Genomic DNA, 13071 nt, shown 5'->3' with positions numbered 1-13071 from the left:
ACATCATTAAACTGACCATTGTCTAGATGAACAGTTCCAGTCCCTACAACATTAAGAGATCTATCATCACCAACATATATATTTTTGGTGTTACAATCATTTAAAGAAGAAAACATGGCTTGGTTTTTGGCCATGTGATAAGAGGCTCCAGAATCAATGAGCCTCTCATGAGGAGAAGAAGAAGATACATTTAATGCATAACCAGACTGAGATGATTGACAACGACATGCAGAAAGTGCCATTCCGGAAGTTGAAGTTGAAGTATGCTCCACATGGATGTTATGTTTCTTCATTGCGGCTTCCAAGGCTTCCATCTTCTTAAAGCATTTAGATTCTAAGTGGCCATCTCGATTACAAAAGTTACAATGTCTATCAGTCTTCTTCCATTTGTTTTTATTGGTCTTATCATTTTGCTGAAATGATCTTTCATTTTGAGGCTGAGTTTGCTTAGGACCCTTGTTTGGTTTAGGACCATTCTTTTGAGGATATGACTTCTTAGGATTCTTTGAATTTGGTTGCTGCTGGGCGGCTAACGCTTTCTTGGAAGAGTTTCCAAGATTAAGAAGACCAAGGTGTAAGAGTTTTTCTTGTTCTCTTATTAAGGAATCACAAAAGGAGTCAAAGGAAGGGGCCTTGTAGTCTTTTCCTTGACAAATGAAAGCTTCCCTTGTAGAATGGAAAGTGGAAACAAATACAGAGTAGGCTGGTCCCAACTTAGTAAGGATGGAATAAATAAGGTTACTATCTTCTTTCTTAACCTTAACACCTTCCAAGAGATATCTAAGGGTCTTGAATTTGGACAAGAAATCTTCAATGCAAGAAAAATTATTAGGATCCAAAGTAAGCAACTCATTTTCAAGTTGATGGGCTCTAATTTCATTTTTAATCCCAAAAACTTTAGTGATTTTTTCCAATGCTTCATGAGGAGTCTCAAGTTCTGCAATATGGAATCTAAGATCAGGGGAAATAGACATCCCTATCAAACCACGTGCTTGATCTTGTCTATTTTCCCATTTTGCAGCCTTGTCTTCATCTTTTGGTTTCTTCTCTTGGTCTGTGGCTATTCTGTAGAGACCTTTACTTCTAAGTAAATATTCCATGTAGGCTATCCATTGGAAGTAGTTAGTGCTGTCAAGAATGACTTGGCATGGACTTTCCATTTAAAAAAAAAAAACTGAAGCTGAAGATGCTGAAAGTAAGTGTTCCAATGGATAGATCTCGAAAAATTAGGCTGTTTTAAAAAAAACGGCTCTGAAAAAGGCTTCCGGATGAAGAAGTTATGGCTTTTTGAAAAAAAATTGTTGAAGTTGCCGGCAAAGTGCGCGAATGTGCGGGAATGAAAAAATCCGCCACCACAAAATGGAGACTTGAACCCAAGACCTCTACTCTCTTAAAATAGCTTTGAACCAATTAATCTATATAAAAAATTAGAGAGAGAGAGAGAGAGAGAGAGAGAGAGGGGGGGGGCCTTGGTTTGCGTGCTTGCCTTGAGAAAGCTCTTTTTCCCTACAAAACACAAAACACAAAACCCAACACGAATATGCAAAGAAAAACGAACCTTGCGGCTCGAAGTTAGCTTTAGCCAAAAAACTAGATATTTAAAAAAATGAACCTTGCGGCTCAAAGTTAGCTTTAGCCGAAAAACTAAATATTTTTCTCAATGTTTCTGATTTTCCGAGATCACACTAAGGTGCAGGGAAAAGAGCATACGCATGAGAAAAATCCTTCCTTTCTGTTTCTGATTTGCCCAGATCGCACAGAGTCGCAGGGCAAAGAGTATACGCAGAAATGAAAGGTATAGATCTGGTTAAAAAAGGGCTAAATAAACCGAAACCGAAATAAGCAGAGAGAAAATAACAGTAAACTGCAAAAACACTGTATACCTCCCGATTTGAAAAATGACGTAGCTAGGGCTACCGGAAACCTTTTCGTGTGAAACGAAAGGGGTTCCTCACTGGAACAAATGCTCCGAACGCAACAGAGCAGTCCTCTCGGCCCGAAAGCAGTCAGAAACAACAGATCTAGGAAACGACAGCCGCATGCAGTTCTACCGGCTTCAGATTTGGATCACCAACGGACGCGGCCCTCAAATAGCTTTGATACCATGTAGTAATTTACAGGGTAAGTTCCTCAGAAAGAACACCAAAAGGACACCGCTCACAACCAGATCACAGATCAATACACCAGTATTTTTGACGTGGTTAAAACCCTCAAAGAGGGAAACAGTCCACGGCCTGCGCCAACGTGGCTACTACAGGCAATTTATTAATCAAAGAATGAAAATTTACATAAGCTTCTCTCATGCACGGATTACCCGAACAATGACCCTCCATGCGCTTTAAATAGAACTCATGGACCAATCGGGTGTCAAGCCACGGATCAAGTGTCGGTAATACCGAGGAGAGAGTGAACCGTCGGATCACTACATATCGTGACCGTCGGATTGTAAGTTACAAAATGTACAACGGTAAAGAAACACACTTTACCTAACTCTATACCTAACTCTACACTAGACCAAGTTGAACTTAACTATATCCTATGTGTCGGAATATCCTAACACTATGCGGTAAGTACTATTTGGAATGCCCCAAATGTCACCTTAGCGTATTATTCTCACTTTAGGCCAACTCTTACAAACTGTCACGGGTGGTGTCCCTACACACAACATCTCAACCAAAGAATAAATAGACTGGTGCCTAAATGAAGTATATGGAAGACATAGGAGTTAATATGATAACAAAATTCTGATCTGATTAATGATATAACAACGGACTTATATCACAGATCAATGAAGGAAAATACTCAATATGTCAAGAAAATAAGCTTGAAGGTGCTACAAATTGAGTATGAGAACTTCTTACCACAATAGAAAATAAAATGGAGTTATACCTGTTCTATATGGCTGTAAGAAAAAAATATACTTGCTGTTCGGACCTGTAACTTTTATATTTCTGAAGAGTGCACTAAGCCAACAAGTAGAAGGCTACTTCAGAGGCCTGAAAATGGCTTTTGATGGACTTGAAACTCAAAGGAATTGATTGGAGATGTTAGTACTATAAAAAGACTTTTCCAATGGGCACAAAAACACCAAATTTGGGTAAGAAGTTTGAGAGATATTCAATCTACAACTTAACTACCCAGAAAATAGGTCACAACCATGAGGGCTGAAAATTGACTTGACCCAAAAGGATGATGCCAATATGTAATCTAAAAGTAAATAATAATCAATTAAAAACTTCTTTAGATCAAATATGATCAATACAAAAGATTTTATATTAAGTTTCACGTATCCCAAGGCAGTGGTTTACCTCCATTCATTTCCAATTGCTGTAAAATGTTTCCAGAACTCGTAGTTAGCTTCAAAACACTTGAAAATGATATTAGTACAACAATATGGGATAAGATAAGGGGGCTCGTACAACCTTAGGGCTTCCCCAAATACAATATTTATGGTGATTTTTCCAATGAAATAATCAATAAATGCAATATAAACCACAATTTAGTGAAGATATTCACTATTGAAATACTTTTGGGATTTTTATAAGAAATCATTTTGATTTTATGAAATATAACTTTTTAGGGTTTTATATATGTAATGCTAACTGCAAATTTGCAAAAATACAATAAATTTTGAGATTTGATTTTGTAAAGAGATTGATTGTAAATTATTGGATCAAGGATATGATCCTTCTTCCACAATTGTCAAGGACAAGGAATTGTGTCCTCTCTTGATTTGGTATCTTAATGCTTGAGGTTTTGGAATGTTAAGTGGAACAGCGAGGATACAACCTTAGCATCAAGATTCAAGACAAGACAAGTAATAAAACCAAAATCCTACTAGGAGGGCCTTCCAAGAAGCAAATCCTCCAACCAAGAGACCAAAAATTATAGAAGATAAGGTTATTTACCTCTAGAGGGGAGAGCGAATCATGTCCCAAAAGAGAACAACAATACCTTGTATGAATTAAGAGAAAGTGTGAGATGAATCCTAGACCTCTTCCAAGTCTTCTTAGATCAATTAGCTTAGCCTTGTAGTAACTTTGTGTTGCTCCAAAAATTTCCTTTGAAAAAAGAATTGATCAACCAAACAAAAAAAGAGAATTCACGTGTAAACTCCTTTTTCTCATGAAAAAAATCACGTTGTATTAGATAGCTCAACAAATTCACAATGATTTGCTAAGGAGAAGACCTATGGTCTACCTCAAAATAATTAACTTACCATCCATAAAATGTTTGGAAGCTAAGTCAACAAATAAAATTTTAAAATTCTTACATTGAGTAAACCCCAAAAGAGGCAATGTGCTACAAAAAGAGGCCAAGAAGGGACGTTTTGACTCTTAATGACCAAACGTTCCACTTGTTTTTTCATGGATGGCTTGCTTGTAAAATTAGCTCCACTATGATGGTGCAACGATTGCATTTGACCCTCGTTTGACCTTCAAAGTTCAAACAGATGGGGCTAGGGTTGGCCACTATGCTTGAGAGGATGATTTCCTTGGGCTAGCCTTCTTTGCTTGAATTTCAATTAATTTTTCTTGAAATGCAACCTTTCCTTGCTTTGGACCTCACACTTGACTTGTAGAAGGCTTCAACCTTGCAACATGTGGCTTCTTTGACCCTTTGGCACATAAAATGAGGGCTCAACCTCCCTTTCTTGCAAACGACTAGCTGATGTAGATAAAAAATGCTTCAAAATAGGCTTGAATTTGACTTTAGAAGCTTGAATTGCCCTTGGGGGCTTTCCTTTGCCAATATGCTTCATTATCTTTGCTTGAGAAGGGCTTCTCCTTGCCTCAAGAGGACTCGTCCTCCCTTAATGTGCCCTTAATCCTCTAAAGACTGCCTTCTTTGAGTGATAATGCTTGTACGTGACCTTTGAATTGACTTTATTTTTCTTATTTTAGACTTTGGGGCTAACTTGCTCATTTTATGCCTCAATGTCTACCTTGGATGGACCTTTCTCGCTTCCTTGAAGAATTCAGCTTCCTTATCTTCCTTGGAATGCTAGTGGCCAACTTGACTTGAAGGATCTCGACCCTTTCTTTGAGTAATTTGGACTTGATACTTGACAATTAGCCCTTGGGGGCTCCAATTTGCACAATTAAGCTTCAACATTCCATCATTTGCCCACATATTCCTTCTTTACTCCATTGAATAGGCCCAAAGATGATGACATCATGCCCACGTGTGGAATAAATGCTTGAATATGTCATCTCGACTTGAATGTTGGGCTGGTTTGGCTTGTACATATCACCTACTTGCTATATCTTCCTTGTCCACTTCATCACTTGCCTTCTAATGTTGTTGGTGTAAAGCTGCATGGAAAGCCCCCTTGTCCCAAAAATGGGTCCACTACTATAACTAGATATCTATGAGGGCTTTTTTGACTGCATCAGACAAATGCTCCATCTTGGCATAGAGAATCAAATGGACACCTTCTTTGCCTCAAGACACGTAACATGTAGCCTAAGGAGATGCAAATGCATTGGGAACTGTGAGACTATCAGGATGCAAATCCAAGGCCAAAGGGGAATGCAAAATACATAAGGCACATGGCACATGTGGGGTAGGGGGTGCACCGGGATTAGAAGGGATAATGTCAGGGAAAAGTACATATGGTGATCACCCTTACAAGGCTTTATTGATGCAAGTGCTCCCTTAAACCATGAGTCCTAGTAATGCCTACTCCATGATACCCACAGACCATCCCAGGGTATAAGAATACCCATCAAGGCAGGGAGTTACTGCCCACCAGGGGGAAGTCAACAATGCCACAAAGATAGACAGATCATGAAACAAATGATACTAGGAGTAGCCATGGTTGTCCACACCAATGGGGATCTAAGAGTCACTTTCACAAAATAACACACACCCACATGGCTTTATAAGGCTATAAGGCACACATCATTTGGGCTTATATGGCGTGGTAAAAAAATATCTAGAGTGCCCCTACTAAAATAGGGGTAACATCTGGCTCCAACTGTAGGACAAGTGCTCTTTTCGGGGGCGCTTGAGAACCTCAAAATCTCCAAATGTCCATCACTCAAAAACTTGCATCCATGAGACCAAAAACAAGTATCAAATTCTACGAAAACAAACTAATCTAACTTGCAATGTAATAACATCAATGACTCAAACCACACAAGTTTACAAAGAAAAGAAAACTTTTACTCTACCTGAGGATGCCTTAGCGGCATTAGATATTACTTGGATAAAATAGTTTTAAGGCTTGCCCATTCATGGGCAAGGGGAGCTTCTCACTGTCCGGATGTCATAGATGGAAAGAATTTGTACCTACAATCTCATCAATCATATAAGGTCATAACCATAAACTTTCAAACTTACCATGTTTACCTGGTTTTTCACTTTTTTCTTGTTCCACAAGAGGACCAAACCCCTTTTGAAAGTTATGTTGGCGAGCCTTCTTATCGAACTTCTTTGTGTTGGTTTGAATTTTCCATAGGTGATCACAAGCATGCCTTTGCCTTTCATCAAGTTCCATAATTTGATTGATCCATTGCTACAAGCCATCCCAATCAATGAAGTGCTACTGCATAATTTGAATATGGGAAGCTTGAAGTGAATGGGAAATGTAACATCCATCCCATAGACTAGCTAGCTTAAATGGGCTTTAGCCAGTGGAGTCTTTCTTTGTGATTCTATCAAGCCATAAAGCATTTTCAATATTACTATCCCAACACTTCTTATTGTCGCCAACTGTTCCTTTGATTATTGTCATGAGATTCTTGTTGCTTGAGTCTACTAATACATTACCCTGGGGGTAATAATTGGAAGAATGAGATAGAACAGTGCCATAATCAAAGCTTAATGTAGTCATTGCTGCTGAACTGAATACTACGACATTGTCAATAGTAATCTTACTTGGAACCTGAATCTTGTGAAAATTCTGTCTTCTACTAAATCCATTACCACTGAATCGGTTGCTTTTTTTGTGGGGATTGCTTCTACCCACCTGGTGCAATAATCTATAGCGGTTAAGATCCGTCAGTGACCATTACTTGATTTTTCCGTGAATTCTCCTATGAAGTCTAGGCCCCATTGTTGGAAAGGAGCTTTCACTACAACTGGTTGAAGAGGGAGTGCTACCAACTTCTTTCCTGTGAAAAACTGACATGGGCGACACACTCTCTAATGAACTTGTGGACATCTGTAAACATTGTAGGCCAATAATAACTCGATCTAAGAATTTTTTGTGTGGTGTTCTTTTCCGAATAATGTCCTCTGCATAAGCCTTCATGCATTTCTTTTGTCAACTTGGTGACTTCATCTGGACTGACACATTTAACGACCAATCCATTGGGATTCTTCCAACCAAGTCCCTGCTCAATCAAACAATACTTTGCTGCTCTCAATCTCAATGACCTTTTCTTATGTAGAGGAAGATGTTTTGGTGATGAAAGGTTCTTGAGATAGAAATGATGTCGCTGTACCAACCACATCCTTCTAATTCGTTGGTTGTGGCACATACTAAGGTACATGCGTCATCCTTCATTCCCAATGCTTATACATTTCCTTTTCTCATAAGTTGAGCTAACCATTGGCCTTTTATGAGCTTAGTGGGTTTAATTTCCAAATCATATTCCTGTATCTTTGACACCCACTTGCCTAGGGTTCCCAAACAATCTTGCTGAGAGAGAGATCCTTCGGGAGACTGCCGGATGTGGAACTTAGCAAATCATTTTATTGTATCCAATATATGTTCTGAAATGCTTAAGTGATTCGACCAAGGCATATGCCTACATTTCCATAATAGCACAATTTAGTTCTGAGTCTCTAGGTGTGTTGCTCATAAAGGCTAGAAGTTGTTTTTCACCTTGTTCATTCTTTTGGAGAAGGATACCTGCAATAGTTTCATTAGAAGCAAAAGAAAATACAATGAAATCTCTAGAATCATCAGGACTTACAATTACCGGTGACCTTATTATGGCTTCTTTGATGTTACTGAATGCTGATTTGGCATCTTCATCCCATTTGAAAGGAGCATTTTTCTTTAATAACCTAGTCAATGGTTTGGTAATTTCTGTAAAGTTGGGAATGGACCTTCTAATGAAATTGATCTTCCCAAAGAAAGATTGGAGAGATTTTTGGTGCCTTGGTGGAGCAATTTCTTTGATTCCTTTGATTTGCTTGGGATCCACTCTAACAACTTCTTTGGAAACAATCTGACCAAGCAGCTTTCCCTAGGTAGTACCGAAAATCGTCTTCTTTGGTTTGAGTGATATATGGTATTGCCTGCACCTCTCAAAAATCTGTTTAAGATGAGATATGTGGGGTGCCCTCTGCTTGGAGTATACCGTCAAATCATCTTGGTAAATTTCGATAATCTTTCTCATGATGTCTTTGAAAGCATAATCCATGGCGCTTTGGAATGTAGCATCTGCATTGATTAGTCCAATTGGCATTCTTCGATATTCATAAGGTACCCTAAGGTGTAACAAAGGCTGTCTTGTGCTTATCATCACTTTTTACTATGAGCCGGTTGTAACCAGGGAATCCATCAAGGAATGACATCATCTCAGCTCTGGTGATTCTTTGCAACAAAAGTTCCATTATATGCTTTTAGAATTTAATGGCTGTTCAAAGACTATTAATTTTGTGGAATATATAGTTTGACAGTTTCCAACACACCATAATTTTATCTAAATAATATTTTTAGTTAATGGATCTCTGTTCTGATCTCTCTCTGGCAGGTGGCTATCTCAATACGATAAAGAAAACCATTGAATATCTTTGCCCTGCGGATCTTATCCCTCCTTATATCGATATTGACTTGAGCAATTTGGACATTGGTGAAAAACTGCATGTACGGGATATTAATGTGCATCCTTCATTAAAGCTTCTTAGTGGAGATGACAGTTTTCCTATATGTAAAATAATGGGAACTAGACCTTTGGAAGCTGCAATAACCCAGTCTTAAGGGTGCAATTATGCCTTTTTTGTGTTTTCAATAGCTAGTCAGCTTTGGATTCTGATATTCATAAGCTTGTTTTAATTGAATGGAGGAGCAGTCTGGAGAGATTAAAATTTGAAACTTTAACTGTCTCTTAATTTGAATTGCATTCAATCTAAAGATAACAAGATTAATTTCTAAACAATGGGTTATTTACTCTGTTACATGGGAACCGCTCCCTAGAGGTGGGAAACCCGTTCTAGTGGTTCCCGCGCTCCCGGAAGCTTTGGAACTGTATGGGAACATTCCCTTTTCTGTGGGAGCTGCAATGTGAGCTTGGGAAAGTTTCGATAGCTTTGAAGACAGTTTTTTTGGAGTTCCCGCATTCTCTGGGGTTGGGGAATACAAAGCATGTAGACAAATATGTTGAACTGCCCACAAAACATGAGGCTTTGTTGAAACCTTCGCAAGAAGAAAGGCCAAAAACATCCTTAACACCGATATCCTTAATTGAGAAACTGGAGCAATCTCTTGATGGGTTAAGGAAGCGTGTGACACCTAAATGTAAGGGCGATATCTGGGATGTCATGCTTATGAGTATTTATTTTTTTGTTTATGTATATGTATAGCAAAAGATTGTGTGCATATTGTATGTGGCAGTCAATGCTTAACCATTAGAGTCGCTTCACTTTTTCTCATAAGAATAACTAGAGAAACATAGGTAAAATTGTTTCTTTGTATTTTTAAGGCAGATTGTTTCAAATACTGGTCATGTGTCAGAAAATTGATAATGAACTTGACATTTTAATATTTTATATATATAAAAGGGAGAGATTCAGGAAGAGAGGCACCCAGAGAATATATTTATATATCAGAGAGATTAAATATTTAAATTGATTTTAATATTGGAATATTTTGATTTAATATTAATTTTGATTATTATATAATTATATATTTTTTATTTTTATGTTTTTATTTTTTTTATTATATAATATTACCGTTCCCGATTAGCAATTTCCTGTGAATTTTGGGGAAACTTCTAGCCGTTCCCAACACCCGTAACCAAGTTCCCAACATTCCCACGTTCCAGAAACTCATGCAACATAGGTTATCTATGAGAGATGTCTTCTGCTTAGTAGCTTCACCTGAGTTTTTTGTGGGATGGTCAATGTTTATGTCTCAACTTCTATAGCAATTTACTTGTGGACTAATTACTAGTGTCAGAGTCGATCTTTATCAATGAAATGTTTTGGAAGTTCTCTCATTGTTTTAATAGATTGGTTTGATAAACCAGACATGTTATTAGAGAAATAGTAATAGCTTATAAACATTAGAATAATGATACTCTGGGATAATAGCCTTTTTAAAATGGTAACAATTTAATTGGCATTGAGGCCCCAAGATGGAAATAGACCAAATAATAAAAGGGAAAAACTATGAGTGTACTAAAAATAAGTAGAATATAAAAAAATATTCCCTGAATGGTGGAAAATATATTCACTCAGAACAACAGATTGGCGCATGATGAATTACTGACATGCATTATATAAATACATCTGAATCTTTCTTGAAGCAGTGGAAATCTTCAGAATTGTTTCTGCCCTCAAAATCTTGTTACAGATGATTAGATGACTAGAGAGTAGAAAGTGTACAAGATCATTTATTTTCCCATTTATCATAGCCATAGGTCATGAGCATTGTGAAAACTAATTCTGTCATATGCAAATAAAATCACTACAGCACAATCTATCATTCATTTGGTGGTTACCAATATTTGTCTTGAGAACTACTGAACTACTGTTATACTTGCTAGCTGAAAGTTGATACTCTAGATTGCGTTAGTTCTGCATTGTAATTTTTTGGAAAGATTTTCTGTGGTGCCATGATATTTTGCAAGTTAATTAGGCGTGTAAAATTTCTTAATAAAGTACTCTTGGATGTGAGATCATTCGAAGCTCTGAGCAGCGTGCAAATCTTGTTTGCGTGAGATATATATTTATCCGGAAGTGTAAAAATCAGCCGGTAGACATTAGACACACAACTGTCAATGAACTGGGATGCTTCTTATCACTTTGAACATGCCTCCCAAGTGAAATGTTTCAAGAATTTTCAGAAAGAAGGCGCATAAAGTTCATTTCAAGTTTTAATTCAAAAGCTAGTTATGCTAATTAATTTTTTCAAATCTCGTGACTAGTTCTAATTCCATATCCTTGCTACCCAATTACCATGCGATACCATATTGTCGGTACCTCTATTGAATCGTTGTTCAACTTGGAGAAAAAAAGTGTAAATTCAAGGCTCTGTCTAGATTGTTTTTTTTTTTTTTTTTAATTGGGTTTAGAGTTATTTTACACTTTAGTATATGGAGATATTGTTTTACGATGGTCTATTTAAAAATAATAAAATAATACTTGCATTAACAATGTAAAAGGTTGTGATAACAAAAAAAGAAATCTCAATCATAAACAAAATATTTTAATTTTCATCTTAATTTTATATTAAATTTATATAGAAAAATTAAGTAATTGAAAGGAAACATATTTCTAACTTCATCTATAATTACTTGATATTCAGTAATATGAGGGAGATGTGTAATTCTCACTATTCAATACAATATGGAGTTAACATGTGGTATTTAAAAAATAATATTGATATTAAAATTTAGTATGAAGAAAATGTGTAACTTATTTTGTCTACATAAGGTGTCCAAAAAAATATATTTCAGTATTCATTTCAAATAACATAATTTTCTATAGAGATAAAGTAATTGAAATGAAAATTTGTGTGATATTTTCATTTTACGTTATGAGAGAAATATGTAATTTATTCAATTTTTAGTACAAAGTTAGTATGTTGCATTAAAAAAATTCAATAACGGAAAGAAATTCAATGTAGTTTATATATATATATATATATATATAGAGATAGAGAGAGAGAGAGGATCCCAAATATATGCTTTATACTTCCCAATATTAGGGAGACATGTATTTAAAAATATATTAATAATAAAAAAACATTTTAATGTGGACAATGTGGATCATGAATAAAATATATCAATGGTGATGTTGAGTAAGATATTTCAATGTCTACTATATATTATATATGTTATATAAAACAAATGAAGATGGAAAATTTCTTATGGTTAAAACATTTATTGGTGTGTTGGTCAAGATGAAGGAGATGCATAATTCATTCCATGCTTAGCGTGGACTTGACACATGATATATATATATATATATAAACCTTGAATCTATCAAGTGTCAAGAGGGATCAAATATCTCCAAGTGCAAACCTTTCTTTAAGTTTTGCATTGTAAAAGAGATTTGCACCTTAAAGGATTTGATCCCTCTCGATGCTTGAAATATTTGGGATTAAAATGGATCTATATTGGTTACCTTTTAGTGACATTCATACTCTAGCGTACATAACAAAACTTATCACTACAACTACTAATAACTGTGATCATTCGCACTTACAAGTATTATATTTCACTAATATTTGTTAAATTATATGAATTGAGTTCTTTTCCATTATTTAATTGGAAACTTCGATGATGATTCTAATCCTTGAACCTATAGGTTCTTATCCCACTTCGTATACTATATATCTACAAGGTACACTATCTTGTGAACAAGATGTATTTTAACGCTGCAATGACACATTGATTCGGATCAAGTGTCAAGAGGGATCAAATATCTCAAAGTGCAAACCTTTCTTTAAGTTTTGCATTGTAAAAGAGATTTGCACCTAAAAGATTTGTTCCCTCTTGACAATTGATATTTCTGGGATTAACATGAATCTATATTGGTTACCCTTTAGTGACATTCATACTTCTAAAATACATAACAAAACTTATGACTACAACTACTAATTTTTGTAATCATTGGTAATTACAAATATTACATTTAACTAATATTGGTTAAGTTATATAAATTGAGTTCTTTTTCATTATTTAATTGGAAACCTCAATCCCACTTCATATACTATATATCTACAAGGTGCATTATCTCGTGAACAAGATGTGTTTTAACGCTGCAATGACACACTGATTTTCATCATATTGCCATGTTAGCATTATAGTGCTCGTAGATGCTAACATACAACACTGTCACGGTTAGTCACACCCCTTGCACTTAAATACCTCTATGTTCGATGGTACA

The 13071-nt window shown here is 36.1% G+C and overlaps 1 protein-coding gene across 1 annotated transcript in view; it reads left to right on the top strand.

The window, feature by feature from the left end:
• The window catches only part of LOC149141977 (uncharacterized), a 33928-nt gene extending 24518 nt beyond the window's left edge, over nt 1-9410 (top strand). The window contains exon 3 of the mRNA XM_089448549.1: nt 8712-9410. Within this exon, the coding sequence (XP_089304675.1) occupies nt 8712-8938 (227 nt within the window). The 3' untranslated portion in view covers nt 8939-9410. The remainder of the gene's footprint in view (nt 1-8711) is intronic.
• The last annotated feature ends 3661 nt before the right edge of the window (nt 9411-13071 follow it).

This window comes from Pinus tabuliformis, chromosome X (genome assembly GCF_031772625.1).
Source record: "Pinus tabuliformis cultivar Carrire ecotype Pingquan chromosome X, CPIR1, whole genome shotgun sequence".
Taxonomy (NCBI): domain Eukaryota; kingdom Viridiplantae; phylum Streptophyta; class Pinopsida; order Pinales; family Pinaceae; genus Pinus; species Pinus tabuliformis.
This window is presented reverse-complemented; position numbering and strand designations above follow the sequence as displayed.